The sequence below is a fragment of the Drosophila bipectinata genome, chromosome XR (genome assembly GCF_030179905.1).
Source record: "Drosophila bipectinata strain 14024-0381.07 chromosome XR, DbipHiC1v2, whole genome shotgun sequence".
Classification (NCBI taxonomy): Eukaryota; Metazoa; Arthropoda; class Insecta; order Diptera; family Drosophilidae; genus Drosophila; species Drosophila bipectinata.
In genome coordinates this window covers 20,479,326-20,501,888 of record NC_091735.1, presented here as the reverse complement: position 1 = coordinate 20,501,888, position 22,563 = coordinate 20,479,326, and the positions used below count along the sequence as shown (strand labels likewise).

The window sequence follows — 22,563 nt, the reverse complement described above, 5'->3', positions numbered from 1 at the left end:
GACAAAAAATCTGAAAAATATTTTGACTCAGGATTTTGATGCAGAATGGTGGGCAATCGATCTATAAATCGTTTAAGGTACTCCGCTTGAGAATCGGATGAGAAGTGGGGAAGATATAGGCATCACTGTAGGCCCTTTAGGCGAAAACCCCATTTTCAAGGGATCCCATCACAAAAGTGGACAAAAAATCTAAAAAATATTTTGACTTAGGATTTTGATGCAAAATGGTGGGCTATCGATCTATAAATCGTTTAAGGTACTCCGCTTGAGAATCGGATGAAAATTGGGGAAGATATAGGCATCACTGTAGGCCCTTTAGGGGAAAACCCCATTTTCAAGGGATCCCATCACAAAAGTGGACAAAAAATCTAAAAAATATTTTGGCTCAGGATTTTGATGCAAAATGGTGGGCCATCGATCTATAAATCGTTTAAGGTACTCCGCTTGAGAATCGGATGAGAATTGGGGAAGATATAGGCATCACTGTAGGCCCTTTAGGGGAAAACCCCATTTTCAAGGGATCCCATCACAAAAGGGGACAAAAAATCTAAAAAATATTTTGACTCACGATTTTGATGCAGAATGGTGGGCAATCGATCTATAAATCGTTTAAGGTACTCCGCTTGAGAATCGGATGAAAATTGGGGAAGATATAGGCATCACTGTAGGCCCTTTAGGGGAAAGCTCCATTTTCAAGGAATTCCATCACAAAAGTGGACAAAAAATCTGAAAAATATTTTGACTCAGGATTTTGATGCAGAATGGTGGGCAATCGATCTATAAATCGTTTAAGGTACTCCGCTTGAGAATCGGATGAGAAGTGGGGAAGATATAGGCATCACTGTAGGCCCTTTAGGCGAAAACCCCATTTTCAAGGGATCCCATCACAAAAGTGGACAAAAAATCTAAAAAATATTTTGACTCACGATTTTGATGCAGAATGGTGGGCAATCGATCTATAAATCGTTTAAGGTACTCCGCTTGAGAATCGGATGAAAATTGGGGAAGATATAGGCATCACTGTAGGCCCTTTAGGGGAAAACCCCATTTTCAAGGGATCCCATCACAAAAGTGGACAAAAAATCTAAAAAATATTTTGGCTCAGGATTTTGATGCAAAATGGTGGGCCATCGATCTATAAATCGTTTAAGGTACTCCGCTTGAGAATCGGATGAGAATTGGGGAAGATATAGGCATCACTGTAGGCCCTTCAGGGGAAAACCCCATTTTCAAGGGATCCCATCACAAAAGTGGACAAAAAATCTAAAAAATATTTTGACTCACGATTTTGATGCAGAATGGTGGGCAATCGATCTATAAATCGTTTAAGGTACTCCGCTTGAGAATCGGATGAAAATTGGGGAAGATATAGGCATCACTGTAGGCCCTTTAGGGGAAAGCTCCATTTTCAAGGAATTCCATCACAAAAGTGGACAAAAAATCTGAAAAATATTTTGACTCAGGATTTTGATGCAGAATGGTGGGCAATCGATCTATAAATCGTTTAAGGTACTCCGCTTGAGAATCGGATGAGAAGTGGGGAAGATATAGGCATCACTGTAGGCCCTTTAGGCGAAAACCCCATTTTCAAGGGATCCCATCACAAAAGTGGACAAAAAATCTAAAAAATATTTTGGCTCAGGATTTTGATGCAAAATGGTGGGCCATCGATCTATAAATCGTTTAAGGTACTCCGCTTGAGAATCGGATGAGAATTGGGGAAGATATAGGCATCACTGTAGGCCCTTTAGGGGAAAACCCCATTTTCAAGGGATCCCATCACAAAAGTGGACAAAAAATCTAAAAAATATTTTGACTCACGATTTTGATGCAGAATGGTGGGCAATCGATCTATAAATCGTTTAAGGTACTCCGCTTGAGAATCGGATGAAAATTGGGGAAGATATAGCTCCATTTTCAAGGAATTCCATCACAAAAGTGGACAAAAAATCTGAAAAATATTTTGACTCAGGATTTTGATGCAGAATGGTGGGCAATCGATCTATAAATCGTTTAAGGTACTCCGCTTGAGAATCGGATGAGAAGTGGGGAAGATATAGGCATCACTGTAGGCCCTTTAGGCGAAAACCCCATTTTCAAGGGATCCCATCACAAAAGTGGACAAAAAATCTAAAAAATATTTTGACTCACGATTTTGATGCAGAATGGTGGGCAATCGATCTATAAATCGTTTAAGGTACTCCGCTTGAGAATCGGATGAAAATTGGGGAAGATATAGGCATCACTGTAGGCCCTTTAGGGGAAAACCCCATTTTCAAGGGATCCCATCACGAAAATGGACAAAATATGTAAAAAATCCTTTGACTCAGGATTTTGATGCAGAATGGTGGGCAATCGATCTTTAAATCGTTTAAGGTACTCCGCTTGAGAATCGGATGAGAATTGGGGAAGATATAGCCATCACTGTAGGCCCTTTAAAGGAAACCCCCATTTTCAAGGGATCCCATCACAAAAGTGGACAAAAAATCTAAAAAATATTTTGGCTCAGGATTTTGATGCAAAATGGTGGGCCATTTTGCAAAATGGTGGTCATGGTCGGATGAGAATCGATCTATAAATCGTTTAAGGTACTCCGCTTGAGAATCGGATGAAAATTGGGGAAGATATAGGCATCACTGTAGGGCCTTTAGGGGAAAGCTCCATTTTCAAGGAATTCCATCACAAAAGTGGACAAAAAATGTGAAAAATATTTTGACTCAGGATTTTGATGCAGAATGGTGGGCAATCGATCTATAAATCGTTTAAGGTACTCCGCTTGAGAATCGGATGAGAAGTGGGGAAGATATAGGCATCACTGTAGGCCCTTTAGGCGAAAACCCCATTTTCAAGGGATCCCATCACAAAAGTGGACAAAAAATCTAAAAAATATTTTGAATCACGATTTTGATGCAGAATGGTGGGCAATCGATCTATAAATCGTTTAAGGTACTCCGCTTGAGAATCGGATGAAAATTGGGGAAGATATAGGCATCACTGTAGGCCCTTTAGGGGAAAGCTCCATTTTCAAGGAATTCCATCAAAAAAGTGGACAAAAAATCTGAAAAATATTTTGACTCAGGATTTTGATGCAGAATGGTGGGCAATCGATCTATAAATCGTTTAAGGTAGTCCGCTTGAGAATCGGATGAGAAGTGGGGAAGATATAGGCATCACTGTAGGCCCTTTAGGCGAAAACCCCATTTTCAAGGGATCCCATCACAAAAGTGGACAAAAAATCTAAAAAATATTTTGGCTCAGGATTTTGATGCAAAATGGTGGGCCATCGATCTATAAATCGTTTAAGGTACTCCGCTTGAGAATCGGATGAGAATTGGGGAAGATATAGGCATCACTGTAGGCCCTTTAGGGGAAAGCTCCATTTTCAAGGAATTCCATCACAAAAGTGGACAAAAAATCTGAAAAATATTTTGACTCAGGATTTTGATGCAGAATGGTGGGCAATCGATCTATAAATCGTTTAAGGTACTCCGCTTGAGAATCGGATGAGAAGTGGGGAAGATATAGGCATCACTGTAGGCCCTTTAGGCGAAAACCCCATTTTCAAGGGATCCCATCACAAAAGTGGACAAAAAATCTAAAAAATATTTTGACTCACGATTTTGATGCAGAATGGTGGGCAATCGATCTATAAATCGTTTAAGGTACTCCGCTTGAGAATCGGATGAGAATTGGGGAAGATATAGGCATCACTGTAGGCCCTTTAGGGGAAAACCCCATTTTCAAGGGATCCCATCACAAAAGTGGACAAAAAATCTAAAAAATATTTTGACTCACGATTTTGATGCAGAATGGTGGGCAATCGATCTATAAATCGTTTAAAGTACTCCGCTTGAGAATCGGATGAAAATTGGGGAAGATATAGGCATCACTGTAGGCCCTTTAGGGGAAAGCTCCATTTTCAAGGAATTCCATCACAAAAGTGGACAAAAAATCTGAAAAATATTTTGACTCAGGATTTTGATGCAGAATGGTGGGCAATCGATCTATAAATCGTTTAAGGTAGTCCGCTTGAGAATCGGATGAGAAGTGGGGAAGATATAGGCATCACTGTAGGCCCTTTAGGCGAAAACCCCATTTTCAAGGGATCCCATCACAAAAGTGGACAAAAAATCTAAAAAAAATTTTGGCTCAGGATTTTGATGCAAAATGGTGGGCCATCGATCTATAAATCGTTTAAGGTACTCCGCTTGAGAATCGGATGAGAATTGGGGAAGATATAGGCATCACTGTAGGCCCTTTAGGGGAAAACCCCATTTTCAAGGGATTCCATCACAAAAGTGGACAAAAAATCTAAAAAATATTTTGACTTAGGATTTTGATGCAAAATGGTGGGCTATCGATCTATAAATCGTTTAAGGTACTCCGCTTGAGAATCGGATGAAAATTGGGGAAGATATAGGCATCACTGTAGGCCCTTTAAAGGAAAACCCCATTTTCAAGGGATTCCATCACAAAAGTGGACAAAAAATCTAAAAAATATTTTGACTCACGATTTTGATGCAGAATGGTGGGCAATCGATCTATAAATCGTTTAAAGTACTCCGCTTGAGAATCGGATGAAAATTGGGGAAGATATAGGCATCACTGTAGGCCCTTTAGGGGAAAGCTCCATTTTCAAGGAATTCCATCACAAAAGTGGACAAAAAATCTGAAAAATATTTTGACTCAGGATTTTGATGCAGAATGGTGGGCAATCGATCTATAAATCGTTTAAGGTAGTCCGCTTGAGAATCGGATGAGAAGTGGGGAAGATATAGGCATCACTGTAGGCCCTTTAGGGGAAAACCCCATTTTCAAGGGATCCCATCACAAAAGTGGACAAAAAATCTAAAAAATATTTTGACTCACGATTTTGATGCAGAATGGTGGGCAATCGATCTATAAATCGTTTAAAGTACTCCGCTTGAGAATCGGATGAAAATTGGGGAAGATATAGGCATCACTGTAGGCCCTTTAGGGGAAAGCTCCATTTTCAAGGAATTCCATCACAAAAGTGGACAAAAAATCTGAAAAATATTTTGACTCAGGATTTTGATGCAGAATGGTGGGCAATCGATCTATAAATCGTTTAAGGTAGTCCGCTTGAGAATCGGATGAGAAGTGGGGAAGATATAGGCATCACTGTAGGCCCTTTAGGCGAAAACCCCATTTTCAAGGGATCCCATCACAAAAGTGGACAAAAAATCTAAAAAAAATTTTGGCTCAGGATTTTGATGCAAAATGGTGGGCCATCGATCTATAAATCGTTTAAGGTACTCCGCTTGAGAATCGGATGAGAATTGGGGAAGATATAGGCATCACTGTAGGCCCTTTAGGGGAAAACCCCATTTTCAAGGGATTCCATCACAAAAGTGGACAAAAAATCTAAAAAATATTTTGACTTAGGATTTTGATGCAAAATGGTGGGCTATCGATCTATAAATCGTTTAAGGTACTCCGCTTGAGAATCGGATGAGAATTGGGGAAGATATAGGCATCACTGTAGGCCCTTTAGGGGAAAACCCCATTTTCAAGGGATCCCATCACAAAAGTGGACAAAAAATCTAAAAAATATTTTGACTCAGGATTTTGATGCAGAATGGTGGGCAATCGATCTATAAATCGTTTAAGGTAGTCCGCTTGAGAATCGGATGAGAAGTGGGGAAGATATAGGCATCACTGTAGGCCCTTTAGGCGAAAACCCCATTTTCAAGGGATCCCATCACAAAAGTGGACAAAAAATCTAAAAAAAATTTTGGCTCAGGATTTTGATGCAAAATGGTGGGCCATCGATCTATAAATCGTTTAAGGTACTCCGCTTGAGAATCGGATGAGAATTGGGGAAGATATAGGCATCACTGTAGGCCCTTTAGGGGAAAACCCCATTTTCAAGGGATCCCATCACAAAAGTGGACAAAAAATCTAAAAAATATTTTGACTCACGATTTTGATACAGAATGGTGGGCAATCGATCTATAAATCGTTTAAGGTACTCCGCTTGAGAATCGGATGAGAAGTGGGGAAGATATAGGCATCACTGTAGGCCCTTTAGGGGAAAACCCCATTTTCAAGGGATCCCATCACAAAAGTGGACAAAAAATCTAAAAAATATTTTGGCTCAGGATTTTGATGCAAAATGGTGGGCCATCGATCTATAAATCGTTTAAGGTACTCCGCTTGAGAATCGGATGAGAATTGGGGAAGATATAGGCATCACTGTAGGCCCTTTAAAGGAAAACCCCATTTTCAAGGGATCCCATCACAAAAGTGGACAAAAAATCTAAAAAATATTTTGGCTCAGGATTTTGATGCAAAATGGTGGGCCATCGATCTATAAATCGTTTAAGGTACTCCGCTTGAGAATCGGATGAGAAGTGGGGAAGATATAGGCATCACTGTAGGCCCTTTAGGCGAAAACCCCATTTTCAAGGGATCCCATCACAAAAGTGGACAAAAAATCTAAAAAATATTTTGACTCACGATTTTGATGCAGAATGGTGGGCAATCGATCTATAAATCGTTTAAGGTACTCCGCTTGAGAATCGGATGAAAATTGGGGAAGATATAGGCATCACTGTAGGCCCTTTAGGGGAAAACCCCATTTTCAAGGGATCCCATCACAAAAGTGGACAAAAAATCTAAAAAATATTTTGGCTCAGGATTTTGATGCAAAATGGTGGGCCATCGATCTATAAATCGTTTAAGGTACTCCGCTTGAGAATCGGATGAGAATTGGGGAAGATATAGGCATCACTGTAGGCCCTTTAGGGGAAAACCCCATTTTCAAGGGATCCCATCACAAAAGTGGACAAAAAATCTAAAAAATATTTTGACTCACGATTTTGATGCAGAATGGTGGGCAATCGATCTATAAATCGTTTAAGGTACTCCGCTTGAGAATCGGATGAAAATTGGGGAAGATATAGGCATCACTGTAGGGCCTTTAGGGGAAAGCTCCATTTTCAAGGAATTCCATCACAAAAGTGGACAAAAAATGTGAAAAATATTTTGACTCAGGATTTTGATGCAGAATGGTGGGCAATCGATCTATAAATCGTTTAAGGTACTCCGCTTGAGAATCGGATGAGAAGTGGGGAAGATATAGGCATCACTGTAGGCCCTTTAGGCGAAAACCCCATTTTCAAGGGATCCCATCACAAAAGTGGACAAAAAATCTAAAAAATATTTTGACTCACGATTTTGATGCAGAATGGTGGGCAATCGATCTATAAATCGTTTAAGGTACTCCGCTTGAGAATCGGATGAGAATTGGGGAAGATATAGGCATCACTGTAGGCCCTTTAGGGGAAAGCTCCATTTTCAAGGAATTCCATCACAAAAGTGGACAAAAAATCTGAAAAATATTTTGACTCAGGATTTTGATGCAGAATGGTGGGCAATCGATCTATAAATCGTTTAAGGTACTCCGCTTGAGAATCGGATGAGAAGTGGGGAAGATATAGGCATCACTGTAGGCCCTTTAGGCGAAAACCCCATTTTCAAGGGATCCCATCACAAAAGTGGACAAAAAATCTAAAAAATATTTTGACTCACGATTTTGATGCAGAATGGTGGGCAATCGATCTATAAATCGTTTAAGGTACTCCGCTTGAGAATCGGATGAGAATTGGGGAAGATATAGGCATCACTGTAGGCCCTTTAGGGGAAAGCTCCATTTTCAAGGAATTCCATCACAAAAGTGGACAAAAAATCTGAAAAATATTTTGACTCAGGATTTTGATGCAGAATGGTGGGCAATCGATCTATAAATCGTTTAAGGTACTCCGCTTGAGAATCGGATGAGAAGTGGGGAAGATATAGGCATCACTGTAGGCCCTTTAGGCGAAAACCCCATTTTCAAGGGATCCCATCACAAAAGTGGACAAAAAATCTAAAAAATATTTTGACTCACGATTTTGATGCAGAATGGTGGGCAATCGATCTATAAATCGTTTAAGGTACTCCGCTTGAGAATCGGATGAGAATTGGGGAAGATATAGGCATCACTGTAGGCCCTTTAGGGGAAAGCTCCATTTTCAAGGAATTCCATCACAAAAGTGGACAAAAAATCTGAAAAATATTTTGACTCAGGATTTTGATGCAGAATGGTGGGCAATCGATCTATAAATCGTTTAAGGTACTCCGCTTGAGAATCGGATGAGAAGTGGGGAAGATATAGGCATCACTGTAGGCCCTTTAGGCGAAAACCCCATTTTCAAGGGATCCCATCACAAAAGTGGACAAAAAATCTAAAAAATATTTTGACTCACGATTTTGATGCAGAATGGTGGGCAATCGATCTATAAATCGTTTAAGGTACTCCGCTTGAGAGTCAGATGAGAATTGGGGAAGATATAGGCATCACTGTAGGCCCTTTAGGGGAAAACCCCATTTTCAAGGGACCCAATCACGAAAATGGACAAAATATGTAAAAATCCTTTGACTCAGGATTTTGATGCAGAATGGTGGGCAATCGATCTTTAAATCTTTTAAGGTACTCCGCTTGAGAATCGGATGAGAATTGGGGAAGATATAGGCATCACTGTAGGCCCTTTAGGGGTAAGCCCCGTTTTCAAGGGATCGCATTACGAAAAATGGACAAAGCCAGAAAGGAAAGCTAACTTTGGGCGGAGCCGAAGTTGATATACCCTTGCAGTTAAAACCGGATATATATCACGAATGAGAATGATATGAGAATATCATAATATACATAATATTAATACCCTCTGCAAGTTTATAAAAATCTATTTAAATAAGAGAATAAAATAAGGTAGGAAAAATAACTATTTCAACTGAAAAATAGCATGATGTATATTAATAATTGTTTAAAATAAAATGCATTTTAAGTTAAACATAATATTATTGCATTGAGTTTTAAACTTAAAAAAGGAACAATGTTGCTAATAATTTTTGTCCTATCTTGTCTTATATTAAGGTAAAACTAAAGTTAAATGAATAATAAATACCTTCCATTATCTTCTTGTTTCAATTTAAATTCCGTTTTAAACGAAATAATAATAAATTATTTGTGGTTTTCATAAATTATGAACCAAAAACATTTAATGGCTTTAAAATGTGTTGGCAAAACCGAAAATTTATTGACATTGTATTGAATAATGATCAATAATTTAAAAATAACTTTGCGCTTTAGACTTAAAAAAAATCTATTAAAAGTTTTCATTTTGAAACGGGCATTTCCAAAAATCAAACTGATTTTGGAAACACACTTTCCTGCCCTGTAAAGGTCTTTGTATTTCTAGGTAATTCCCCCGAATATGATTAATGGTTTAGAACTCGATCGACGTCAGAGATCTTCTTTTTTTTAGGGTTTCGTGTTTTTTTTGTGTTGCTTGCTTGGTGCTTTTTGCTTTTCAAATTTTTTTTGTTTATGCCTTGATGGATGAGCAAGTGACGGAACTGAATTATGAATGGAGTTCCATAACGAGTTTCTCTGCCCATTTCACATGTATAACATTTCTCTGCTGCCCCCTTGTTCTTCTGCTGACCGGCCTGTTATCGGTTTTAGCTCGGAATCGTTTTCGGATCGAGTATCAAAATCACAATCAAAAGAATCACCTGGAACAGGGGCGGGGCTGGGGTAGGGGTACGTGGTGGAGGTCTTTGGGATCCGAATATTATGGCTCGACTAATGAGCTGACTTTGCCAACCAAGTGCTTCATTATTATTTCTCCCGTCTACTTTATAGGCGATATATAGTTTGTGACTTTATGCACAGAAAAAAAAACAACAAACAAGCTAACAATGGGATTATTGTTAAACTAAGTTATACACTTGTAACAACTAGAAGAGTGATATTCAAATTTAAATAAACTGCTGTCCTCAGCGATTTTTTTAAATTTCTTATTTAGTAATTCATATTTTATATTTATTAAAAATTGAATGCATATCTTGTGTGGCTTTTCTATATATTGAAATATATATTTTTTATTTTAAATTACCTATTTTCTTATAAAAAATGGTTATTCTGTAATTTGTTTCTTTAATTTTTTTGTCTATTAACATATTTTGTAGAAATTTTAGAAAAAACCTCTTAGAAAATTTTAGAAAAGAAGAAAAGCTTCTTCTAAAGAATAAGATGAAAGATTTAATTTTTAGAAATTTTCTTTAACAATTTCTTTATTTTAATTCTTAATAATAAAATGTTATATATTTTATATTCATATTTTTCTTAGCAAAAGTATAAAAGAATCAGTAAACTTATCCTACCTTTTTGTCACAGTGTCTGATACCTTTATTCCAAAAATGAAACACAAAAAAAATCGAAATCTAAATCACCCATCCCATTCGCCGGCATTTGTTCTGGTTTTGTAGCACCTTTTGACATTCGTGTATCAAGTTGGCCAGAAATTTTGGCCATTTCGGCTATAAATATGTTGTCTCGTGGCCAGTTCTTCACTAGTGTTCTCCCGTCTCTGGAAACAGCAACAGCATGGTGAGTTCCACCTCCCAGTTACCACACAGTTATCCTGATAGTCTCCTCCCAGCCATTCGATTGTCTGACACTATTTCGCCTTTTTTTTTGCAGAAATTCTTCGCCGTCTTGTCTCTGGCCCTCCTGGCTTTGGCCTCCGCCGATGTCAGCCACCTCACCAACACCTACCTGCCACCCCACTCCGCCGCTGCCTCCACCAGCTACGAGTCCTACCAGGAGGCTCCCGTCGAGGCCACCAACTCGGTGGAGACCTACGAGTCCGCCCCCGCCGCCGAGGCCAGCTACGAGTCCGAGTCCTACTCCGCTCCTGCTGCCTCTTACACCAGCGAGTCCTACGCCGCTCCAGCTGCCGCCGAGGAGTCCGTCTCCTACGAGCAGCCCGCTGCCTCCTACGTGGCTCCTGTAGTGGCCAAGACCACCTACACTGCTCCCGCTGTCTCCAAGGCCTACATCGCTCCCGCCGTCACCTCCACCTACACCGCTCCGGTTCTGGGCAAGAGCTACACTAGCTACTCGGCTCCCGCCGTGGTCAAGACTTACTCGGCTCCAGCTGTGACTTCCTACACTGCTCCTGTTGTGGCTAAGACCTACACTGCCCCAGCTGTGTCCACCTACTCGGCTCCTGCTGTCTCCACCTACTCTGCTCCTGCTGTGGTCAAGACCTACACCGCCCCTGTGGTGGCCAAGACCTACACCGCTCCTGCCGTGGTCAAGACCTACACCGCCCCTGTGGTGGCCAAGACCTACACCGCTCCTGCCGTGGTCAAGACCTACACCGCCCCTGTGGTGACCAAGGCCTACACCGCTCCCGCCGTAGTCAAGACCTACTCTGCCCCCGCCGTCTCCACCTACACCGCTCCCGCTGTGGTGGCTAAGACCTACTCCGCCCCGGCAGTGTCCACCTACTCCGCCCCGGCTGTGTCCACCTACACCGCCCCCGCTGTCTCCACCTACACCGCTCCAGTTGTGACCAAGGCCTACACCGCTCCCGCCGTGGTCAAGACCTACTCCGCCCCAGCTGTGTCCACCTACACCGCCCCCGCCGTCTCCAGCTACTCTGCTCCCGCTGTGGTGGCCAAGACCTACTCCGCCCCGGCTGTCTCCTCCTACACCGCTCCCTCAGTGGTCAGCAGCTACTCCGGATCCGGCACCGTCTACGGTTCCAACGGTGGTTACGTTTACTAGATACTGAATCCACCAAAAACGAAGCTAATCATACAACGAACTTTTTTTTTTAACGTGAAATAAATCATAAATAATGTGCTAAAAAAAAACAAAAACACAAATCTTTTAATCAGATTGAAGGGGAATTTCTTTAAAAGAATTTCTAAAAAAAATAAGTATGAACAAGATCAAAGATCAGTACAGTTTTTGGTTTTTATCGGTTGTCGATTAATATAGATCAATATATTATTTTGATTATTTTGAATATATTATTTATCGATCAATATGGTGAATTATTAAAAGATAAAATATCAAAACCAAGATCAGTTTTTATCGGTTTTCGATAAATATCGAGAAAAAATGCAGAATAAAAGATCATAATAAATAAATTTAAAGACAAAAGACTTATACATAAAACAAAACAGTGATAAAAATATCAAAGATCAGTGCTTTTATAGATTTTTGATTAAATTTTTTAGTTTAAACCAAAAATAAAACAATAAAAATTGTTGTTCAAAATGACAAAATTCAAATTCAAAAGTATTTCTCTTATTTTAGTTTCCAAAATCCATTTCTTTTAATGTGCAAAATCAATCTAAAAACCACAAAATCCTAACTCTATTAAATAAACCTATTAAAAAACTTTCAAAACTTGTAAGAGAAACAAGTTTATAAAAAATTAGCCAATACAGTGGAATTTTTCAACGCATTTGACAAACAAAATTCCAATTTTATTACCACAGCTTCCAGCTACCATTAAATCTATGTTTTGACACTTAAAGTGAACCTAAGCTCCCTAAAATTCGAATTAAAATGCCATAAGATCCCCAATAAGATCCAAATCTGTGCACCAATTTTTATTAGAAATCAAATAGTTGAAGCTGCCTTCAACGAAAACTTCTGGTAAAAATAAAGACTTTAAAACTATAAATCGAACGGAATGATATATATAAACAAACTAGCAAACATTTATTTGCCATTAGGAGAGCAGAGCTTATTAATTATACATTGAATACCTAATCCAATCGAAAGCAATCTAATCGAAGCTGTCGCCAGGCAAATATGACTCCATATATATAAATTGAAATATATATATATATGTATAGTGCCAATACGGATATATATGCACTCCATATGGTCACCAAAAATTTGCATTTCGATTCGCCTCTGTTTCTCGTGAATGGACCAAAAAAACAGAAACAAAAAGTTTTATACACACCGATGCATATGTTTATAAATTGTATCGGTTAGTGCGAAATCGAAATCGGGTTAATGTCCAAAACTTGTTATGCCCAAAACGGGCCACGAAAAATAAAAAGCAAACAATAAAAGATAACAATTGACAGAAGCCAGCAAAAAACAATCGAAAGCTGATCAGGAAGGGGCCCAACAAAAGTTGGGAGAGAGCTCTTCCTGAAGGTTCAGAATCCCAGCTCAGGATATAAAAGAATGCAGCTGAACCAGTAGGAATCGCATTACAGAATTGCAAGCAGAAGGAATCGCATTTCATATTAAAAGGTTTCAGAACCTACATTTTTTTGGGATTACAAGGAGAGTGAGGACTTGCATTTAATCTGACAAATAGTGGTAAGTTTTCGTTACTACAGTGATTACAAAATTAATACTCTAATTATTGTATCTTGATAAAACTTTAGAATATTGTAAAATTTATATCCTAGGAGATCAAGGTTCTTAAACCTACAATTTCGTTGGATTACAGGGAGAGTGAATTCAATTTAAAAAAATAGTGGTAAGATTTCATAACAAAGATTTTTGAAAAAAATAATTTTCTCTCTGATTTTAGTTTCTTGGTGTATTTTGAAAATTCTTGTTCATCAGTATCTTCTAATTTTTATTTCGATCTTAAACCTAGAATTTCTTTGGATTGCAAGGAGAGTGAGGAATGAGAGAGATTTCATTACTAAAATGTTTATAAAACTCTTGGACTTTTGTTTAGTTTATAAAATGTATATCTCATGTAATTCCCTACTTTGAAATTCGACAAAAAAATGGTTGGTTATCAGCATTTTATAGTTTATACTTTAAGCAAAATAGTTATCATTTCGGTGTTATCCACAATTCCCACACTATAATTCCCAACCACGAATTTTGTTCTTAGCTTATTCATATATTTAATTATATTGTTTAATATTTTATTTATTTTTATATAACATTTTATAAAATTTCGTCATTTATATTTCTTTTTTTAGCCATGAATTACCTGAAGATTATAGCCTATTTTTTAATTATAACGGTTCCCAAAAATGTCGCCCAACCAATTGATTCCATTGGCAGCCCAATGGATACGGAAGCCATGACAATGACAACCTCCAGACCCAAGCTAATCATTGAGGAAACGGATCCCATGATGTATCACTTCATCACCGAACATCGACCCACTTCTTTGGGCCAAAACTATTATATAAAACCTGGCCAATTGGTGGGGAGTTTTACCCTAAACTCTGGTAGCCTGCAAGTTCGTCACGAGGATAATGATGGAAGGCCAGTGGCCAGCAAGAAAAATATACTATTTGTGGCATATGCCAAGGATATGCCACAGAAAAATAAATAAAAGTAAATTTATTTTAAAGGTTTTTTAAACTTATTTTCTTTGGATTGACATTGAGTCTTGGATTTCTTTTGTTGGCCCAACATCTTTATGGCTTCGAAGCCAAAAAGCAACTGATCTTTTTTCGAGATAGCTATTAACAGTCTATTCGTGAAAAAAAAATCAATTAAACTACGCACCTCGAAAGGTGGGGAACAAAAAAAATAAATTGCTTTGTGATCTTTTACGCTGAAAAAAAAAGAGTAGAGAAATTTTTTAGTTAAAAGTATTATTTTTAGAAACCTGACTTTATTCTATTATTTATGTATCTTAATCGCTTTTAAATTATGACTCTTTTTTCTTCAAAAGATAAAAAAAATTGAATACTAAATGAAATGATTTTTAAACAGCTATTGCCATAAATTCAATCCCAGAATTCCTATCCATTTTTATGCAAATTCCACAATTGCAATTTTTTGTTTGTTGTCAATTCTATTAGACTCTTGACTAAAGATTCAAACATTTTATTTTTAATTATATAAACTCACGCATTTAAGAAAGAATATATGGGGGATTTGAGGGGGAAATCCGACCATTAAGCCCGCCGATATGCGGGGATTTATAATTAATGTGAGTGATGAGTAATCGTTTGGCATGCGAGAAGCGGGCTTACAATTCGCTTTTCAGATGAAAGATTGGGATTTTGAAGCTCGGATTTCAGTTACTAAAGCCCTCTCGTTTCGTGTCTGATTCTGGCGGGGATTGGAGGCGATTATCCGCGCGAACTTCGCACCCGCGGCACACAAAACGCCACAGAACGGCGGGCATCATTAATTACTCTCGGCGACTTCCGAAATGGACATGGCTAAAAATAAGTATAAACGCTCGAAATAAATAGAGGCTACGACATCCTCCAATCGCGCTATTCTTCATTTACACTGCACATCAAAATTTTGAACTAAATAGAAACAGTCATTGATTTTTGATGCTCCTTATAGAAAGCTAGAGGTACCTACAGGATAAATCTATTTATATTTTTAAGCCTAATAAGCCATAATTATTTAAAACTAAAAATAAAATGATAAAACAAATATTACTTAAAAATACCAGCTTTTAGAGTTTAAATTATTAAAGAGATTATTTGTTTAAAACCCCACCACTCCTAGACTATAAAAATCTTAAAGAAAATTAAAATAAATAAACGTTGATTTGTGAGAAAAGTATTTCTTGAAAGCCTTTAAAAAAAAAGTCTGTATATTATATTATTATTTATTATTTAATACAAAAATATGGTTATTATTATATTTATATATAATATTGTTATTATTTATATATTATTATATATAATCTTTGCTTTAAAACTTTATCTTTATACGTCCATTTTCGTTCCTTGATTTTGTAGCTCAGTGCTGTTTAAACCAAAAGCCACCAGACAGTAAGCGAAACTATCATCATTGCGTTCTAAGACTTTTGCTATTTATTTATTATTTTTATTTTTTCTTTTTTTTTTTTGGGTTGTTTTTAATTCTTTTGTGTTTGGTGTGCGTCTTGCTGGGGGAATGGCAAGTGCCTCGAAAGAACCGCACTGGCATTGCCCGAAGATCGCCTATAAAAGTCTTGGCTCACTGATCTTGGCTCACAGAGTTCCATCTGCCTCCTTAGAAGCTGGAACAGCGGTTGAAACTTGTAATCAAAAATAGCAATAATGGTAAGTGACTTGGATTTTTTTCGAGGTTTCTTGCGGGAAGCCCCTTTCCTTCCCAATAGCCCCTTTCTTCTATGTCGGTAATTCAACGTATTATTCTCTCTTTTGCAGAATTCCTTTGGATTTACTTTGTTTTTGGCTATGGCCTTTGTGGGATCGGTGATGCCATTGAGTAATTCCTACCTGCCGCCCAAGGTGGGCGCCCAGAGCGGTTATAGTGCTGCGGCCAGCAGCTCCTCCGGTTCCTATGCCTCGGCTCCGGCTGCCACTTATGCCCGCAGAGCACCTGCTATTACCTACTCCGCTCCGGTGGCCTCCCATGGATCTTACTCCTCTGGAGGGGCTTCCCATGGATCTTACTCCTCTGGAGGGGCTTCCCATGGATCTTACTCGGCTCCTGTGGCTTCCTACTCCTCAGGATCGGCTTCTCATGGTTCTTACTCTTCGGGAAGCGCTTCTCATGGATCCTACTCGGCTCCAGCTGCTTCCCTGGGATCTTACTCCTCTGGATCGGCTTCCCATGGATCTTATGCTGCTCCCGTGACCTCGTACTCCTCAGGATCATCTTACGCCGCTCCTGCTGCCTCGCATAGAAGCTACTCGGCTCCTGTTGCTGCTCCTTCTAGGCAGTACCTGGCACCTGTCAAGAGCTATGCCGCTCCAGCTGCCTCCTATTCCGGTGGAGCCTCTTCTGGTCCCTCCTATTCCCTTTCCGGAGGATCCAGTGGCTCCTATTCGGCTCCAGCTGCCTCTCATAGAAGCTATTCCGCTCCAGTGGCTGCTCCCTCCAGGCAGTATCTTGCCCCCGCTGCCTCCCATAAAGGATATAGCACTGGAGGATCCTCCTATGCCGCTCCTGCTGCATCTTACTCCGCTCCCGCCGCCACCTACTCCGCTCCCGCCGCCACCTACTCGGCTCCAGCTGCCGCTTACTCTTCCTCTGCCTCTACCTACTCCGCTCCAGCCGCCTCCTACTCCTCGCCAGCCGCCTCAGTTCACCATGGATCATATGCTGCTGCTCCCAGGAAGACCTACTCCGCACCGGCAGTTTCTCACGTCAGCTACTCCGGCTCTAGCCACGCCTCTGGTTACGGCCATGGCTCCGGCTCAGGTCACCTTCAGGGATCCGGACTCCGCGGTGGCCACAAGTCCGGAAGCTATGCCTCCAACGGTGGCTACGAGTACCGTCTGAAACACTAAGAGCATCTCTACAAAAACGAGTTCAAAACGATATTTTATACGAAAAGTTTTTTTTTTATATTTTAATTGAAATAAAATTAAATACAAAAAAATTATGTTGCACTTGAGTATTTTTTTTTAAATTTTTTAAATTTTTTAAATTTTTTAATTTTTTTGATTAAAAAAAAACGATATTTTCCTGTTTTTTGTTACTTTAAATTTTTTTAATAGATAATTTTTAATATTATCAGCCAATTTTGGCACTACGGATGGACATTTTCTTGAGGAACATGTGTACAAAATTTCATTGCGATTTCTTAATTTTTGCGACCTATAGTAGAACTTCCATCAGCTCGAAAAACATGGTTTCGAGAAAAACGCTTTTGAAAATTTAAACACGCTTGACACCAGCCGGCTCCATCAAACGGACGATAAGTTCCGTAAATTAAAAGATTTTACACAATATAGAAAGCCCCTTAAGAAAATTACTTTCTTAAATATATTCATGGTCTCCTTACTATTTAATTTAATTTCTATTTCTATATATACTTTCTATGAAGGGAAGTCTCGAGTTCGACACCCCATGGTGTCACATATGTGTGTATTATATTTATCAGTCCCAGTGCAGTGTCAGACACGTGGACTTCATTTCTGAAAAGCCCGCCCAAAAATTCGCCAAAAATTTAAGATTTAATTAAATTGTTTTTTTCTTTTTTTCGCGCAGCTTGCGTAGAAACAAACAGACAGACGGACATGCTCATATCAACTCAGGAGGTCAAGAATATAAAGATCAAGAATATATATACTTTATAGGGTCGGAGATGTCTCCATCAATGCGTTGCACACTTTTGGAAAAAATTATAATACCCTCTTCAAGGGTATAATAAATATATATTCAAATAAGAAACAACAGGTTAAAGAGCCCTTTCAGACATAATAGTATAATAATAATAATAATAGACACCGTGTCTATGAGAAATGGAGGCATTTGAGAGTCCACTGTAGTGGTTACTGGCAAAAATAAGAATTAAAAAAAAATATATTTAACCAACACCAGCTTAAACACCATCAAAATCGAAATAGTGGAGGAATATCAGAGTCCACAGAACTGGTTAAAGAAATTAAGAAGACAAAACAAAATTAATAAATAAATAAATATATATTTAAATAAGAAACAACAGGTTAAAGAGCCCTTTCAGACATAAACGGTGTCTATGAGAAATGGAGGCATTTGGAGAGTCCACTGTAGTGGTTACTGGCAAAAATAAGAATTAAAAAAAAATATATTTAACCAACACCAGCTTAAACACCATCAAAATCGAAATAGTGGAGGAATATCAGAGTCCACAGAACTGGTTAAAGAAATTAAGAAGACAAAACAAAATTAATAAATAAATAAATATATATTTAAATAAGAAACAACCGCTTAAAACGCCCTTTAGGACATAAACGTTGTCTAGGAGACAAGAATGGAGGCGCTTCAGAGTCCACAGTAGTGGTTACTAGCAAAAATAAGAATTAAAAAAAAATATATTTAGCAAAAACCAGCTTAAACACCATCAAAATCGAAATAGTGGAGGAATATCAGAGTCCACAGAACTGGTTAAAGAAATTAAGAAGACAAAAAAAAATTAATAAATAAATAAATATATATTTAAATAAGAAACAACCGCTTAAAACGCCCTTTAGGACATAAACGTTGTCTAGGAGACAAGAATGGAGGCGCTTCAGAGTCCACAGTAGTGGTTACTAGCAAAAATAAGAATTAAAAAAAAATATATTTAGCAAAAACCAGCTTAAACACCATCAAAATCGAAATAGTGGAGGAATATCAGAGTCCACAGAACTGGTTAAAGAAATTAAGAAGACAAAAAAAAATTAATAAATAAATAAATATATATTTAAATAAGAAACAACCGCTTAAAACGCCCTTTAGGACATAAACGTTGTCTAGGAGACAAGAATGGAGGCGCTTCAGAGTCCACAGTAGTGATTACTAGCAAAAATAAGAATTAAAAAAAAAAATATTTAACAAACACCAGCTTAAACACCATCAAAATCGAAATAGTGGAGGAATATCAGAGTCCACTGAACTGGTTAAAGAAATTAAGAAGACGAAACAAAATTAAAAACAAAATATATAAAATAAAAAACAAAATATTTAGTCAGCTTCTGGACTGTCCGACTGGGCGGACCAAACTGATTCTGATTTACGGAATCCAATCCACTTATATAGGAAATTCTGTGTATAAGGCCTACTTAGTTGTGAGATCAACAAATTTGGAGAAAAAGTAATCGATAAGATTTAGGGCTTTATGCACGGCTGAAATCGGCATTAATTTAAGACGTTTTTAAGTCATTTGAAACTTCTAGAGATGAGTAATTTTGAATAAAATTTCCTATCTATCGAAATAATTTCCATACCTATCCTTAAAAATCCTTTATAAATCCTTAAAAATAAGTTAATAAAAATAAATATTTTATCAATATTTTTGTATTAGTTTTGAATCTCGTTTATTTAGTAAAAAGCATTGATAATAATTTTTAGTAAAAAATAGCTTACGCCTAGTGGGGAAAAAAAATAGGTTTTTTATTGGAGGAAGTGTCCATTGTTGCTTCTAAAAAAGGGGACATACATCCTAGTATACGTATCCGCCGTTGCTGCCGTACTGGGTGTCCAGGCCATTGTAGCCGGAGTAGCCCGCATCGGCTGGAAGGTAGGAACGGGACGGTGTCACATACGAGGTATACTGGGGCACCGCATAGCTCTTGTAGCTGGAGGAGATCAACGGCGAGGCGTAGCTGCCACCGGTGGAATAGTAGCCTCCACCACTGGAGTACGAGGGGTAGGAAGAGTAGCCGGAGGAGTAACCGGAGTATCCGCCTGCCAGAGGAGGCAGGTAGCTGCGGGACAAGTGGGAAACATCACCGGCGCAGAAGGCCAATGTGGCAGCAAGGATGACCAGTACGGTAAGGGAGTTCTATGGTGTTAGATGATGATAATTGATAATTAATACGATTATAAGACTAGAATTATTAATTTAGACAAAGATTTAATATTTATTTAGATTTTAAAACCAAAAAATGTGATTATTAAAAGAAAGTTTATCTTTTTAATCAAGAAGCTGCTTTTACTAAATTTGTTTCCAAACTAATGTTTTTTTTTTTAGCTCAAGTTTAATTTAAAATATATCTCCTAAATTTTCGACTAATAGAAAGTTACTTACCATTTTTAAGATGGTATGTAGTTTTATTTTATAAATTCTTATCGAAAATATCCTTTTGGGAGAATCGTTCTCACTAGTCTTGTCTAAACACCGCGATTGGAAGGCGACGAGCAACTGCTGATGATCTGCTTGGAGTCTCTAGTTTTTATATAGGTTTGCTTCTAAGCCCGGTTTGTGCAACCAAATCAGATGCCATACTTTACAACCAACACCGATCCGGAACGCCTTGGTGCGGACATGTCGCCGGACGCAGAGCTCATTACTCAACGGGCACAACCCGTTGGACAGATGACACGGGTGCCGGGGACAGGGGCCACAAGGCAGAAGATAGTAGACTGTGGAGAATTCTTCCCCTAGTTACCCAGCCCCCCTGGTCCAGGCTTGGTGCTCGTCATGTTCGTCTGTCATCGTCATGTTAGCACCATGGTGTGTGTCCAACGACTCATCCGGCCGGCAAAGCTTCCAAATTGTCTGGCCCTGGAAAAACCACGTTCATAGAGGGTAATACACTCGAAAAAGTTATCAAAATCTTGACATATATTAAATAAAATAATACAAAATATTCATTATTCCTTATTAAAGAACTAGTTTTTACTTCAAGATTATTACTGTTTTTATTTTATAAAAATAAAATAAATACTCTGTATTTACAAAAAATTTGTAGTATTCCAATCATTTTTTTAATAACGTCTCTAGTACTTACATATATATTTAATTATTTAAAAAAATAAACTATTCTGGAGCTTAAAAAATGCCTATATTGATGCTTTATTTTCCCAATTAATTTATGCTATAAGATTCCCAATAAACTTTATATTCACTTGTAAAATTAAATTAGAGTAGAGTAGAATCTTCAAGTAGTTTCTAGATCCTAATTTCTAATATAGATATAAATATTTTTCAATTAAACAAAAATGTGATGTATTATATAATATTAATAATTCAAGAAAATTTGCGGTATAAAAATCGTTGAAAAATACGTTACACGTTACGTATACGTTTTACGTTAAAAAATGCGTTTTAAACAGATGAAGAGATATATTTTTTAAAATTCAAATTCAATATAGTGTTAATGCTCTTAAGTTATCATAAACCTTAATTAATTTTAGATATTTTTTATTTATTAAAAAAAACTAAAGATAATAAAGTTAAGCTATGGGATTATTTTATTCCTTTTTTTTTTAGGCTCTTTAGGCTATTCCTTCAAGATATGTCCTTCAGGATATGGGCATCTCCAGAAAGACTATTTCTTAAAAAAAAATCACATTTTTCTCAGTGCAATGTGTCATACCTCTGTGCTTGTTTTTTTTACCTTTATGAGTGCACCACGCCCCCTACGGCGTGAGAAGTGGAAGTCGTAGTCGAACCAGCACTGACAACCGACACTCGCTCTTCTTCCTAAATTATACAATTTGTGAGTGAGTTTAAGGTTTCGGTTTCTAAACAATTCGGGTTTTTTGTGTTGTTCACTACCTCTGCAGTTTTGTATTTGTTTCATTGTTTATTATTATTATTATTTTTATTATTGTTTTTTTTTGTTTGTTATGACTTTTTGCGGTCGACGGCTAAAATGCTTTGGTCTTGTTTATATGTCGTCGCTCATAAATCTCGGGGGCATAACCGTTATTAATTGTTGCAATGGGTCATTCCAGATGTTTCGGGTTTCTCGGGTTCCCACTGCAATCCGAATCCAAATATAAATCCACAACCCAAGCTAATGGCATAGCCAAAATTAATTCTGTATTAAAATCCGAAATGAAGTCCATTCCAAATCATCCGAATCGCTGACATCATAACGACATCGCCAGGCAATTAATCAATCTGTATTTGGTGCAGTTCTCACCTCAGTCCTTTTCTGAAATTCCAAAACAAACTTTAACAATATGATGGACTTTCGTTTCATTTAAATAGATCAGCTTGTGATATCTTTTTCCACTGAACAAAATTTTAAGAGAATTGAAAAAATAATCTAATTTTTTGAAAATAAGTTTCAAATAAATAAAAGTATGAAAGCATGACCGTTTGTATATTAGTGTTACCTTAGGGATTTTGTTTAAGTATACTAAAGCTTTTATTAAAACTTAAAAACATTAAAGTCTTAAAAACTTAAAACTACTCAACAATGAACAAGTATTTTGTCATTTACATTTTTTTTTTTAATTTTAATCAAATGGAACATGTTTAAAAACTTAAAAACTCTTTAAAATTAAACTTAAGATGTAAGACCAAGATCTTCTTATATTTTGTTCATTCATTAATTAATTTATTACTTGATCATTAGTGAATA

General features: G+C 37.6%; 4 protein-coding genes across 4 annotated transcripts; 3 read left to right on the top strand and 1 right to left on the bottom strand.

Moving 5' to 3' along the window:
- Positions 1 to 10,295: 10,295 nt before the first annotated feature.
- Positions 10,296 to 11,691, top strand: LOC108132459 (pupal cuticle protein G1A). Its single transcript, XM_017251893.3, has 2 exons — positions 10,296 to 10,453; positions 10,547 to 11,691. Exons 1-2 carry the CDS (start codon positions 10,451 to 10,453, stop codon positions 11,636 to 11,638), a joined length of 1,095 nt encoding a protein of 364 aa, XP_017107382.2. The 5' UTR covers positions 10,296 to 10,450; the 3' UTR covers positions 11,639 to 11,691.
- A 1,902-nt stretch (positions 11,692 to 13,593) lies between these two features.
- Positions 13,594 to 14,189, top strand: LOC108132454 (uncharacterized). The gene is made up of 2 exons (XM_017251887.2): positions 13,594 to 13,629; positions 13,828 to 14,189. The coding sequence occupies exon 2, from the start codon at positions 13,830 to 13,832 to the stop codon at positions 14,187 to 14,189; it is 360 nt and encodes a 119-aa protein (XP_017107376.2). The 5' UTR covers positions 13,594 to 13,629; positions 13,828 to 13,829.
- Positions 14,190 to 15,731: 1,542 nt separating this feature from the next.
- LOC108132460 (cuticle protein) lies at positions 15,732 to 17,103 on the top strand. The gene is made up of 2 exons (XM_017251894.3): positions 15,732 to 15,873; positions 15,982 to 17,103. Exons 1-2 carry the CDS (start codon positions 15,871 to 15,873, stop codon positions 17,068 to 17,070), a joined length of 1,092 nt encoding a protein of 363 aa, XP_017107383.2. The 5' UTR covers positions 15,732 to 15,870; the 3' UTR covers positions 17,071 to 17,103.
- A 2,444-nt stretch (positions 17,104 to 19,547) lies between these two features.
- On the bottom strand, positions 19,548 to 20,382 carry LOC108132482 (prisilkin-39). Its single transcript, XM_017251916.2, has 2 exons — positions 20,277 to 20,382; positions 19,548 to 20,030 (listed from the first exon to the last, which is right to left on the bottom strand). The coding sequence occupies exons 1-2, from the start codon at positions 20,277 to 20,279 to the stop codon at positions 19,689 to 19,691; spliced, it is 345 nt and encodes a 114-aa protein (XP_017107405.2). The 5' UTR covers positions 20,280 to 20,382; the 3' UTR covers positions 19,548 to 19,688.
- Positions 20,383 to 22,563: the final 2,181 nt, after the last annotated feature.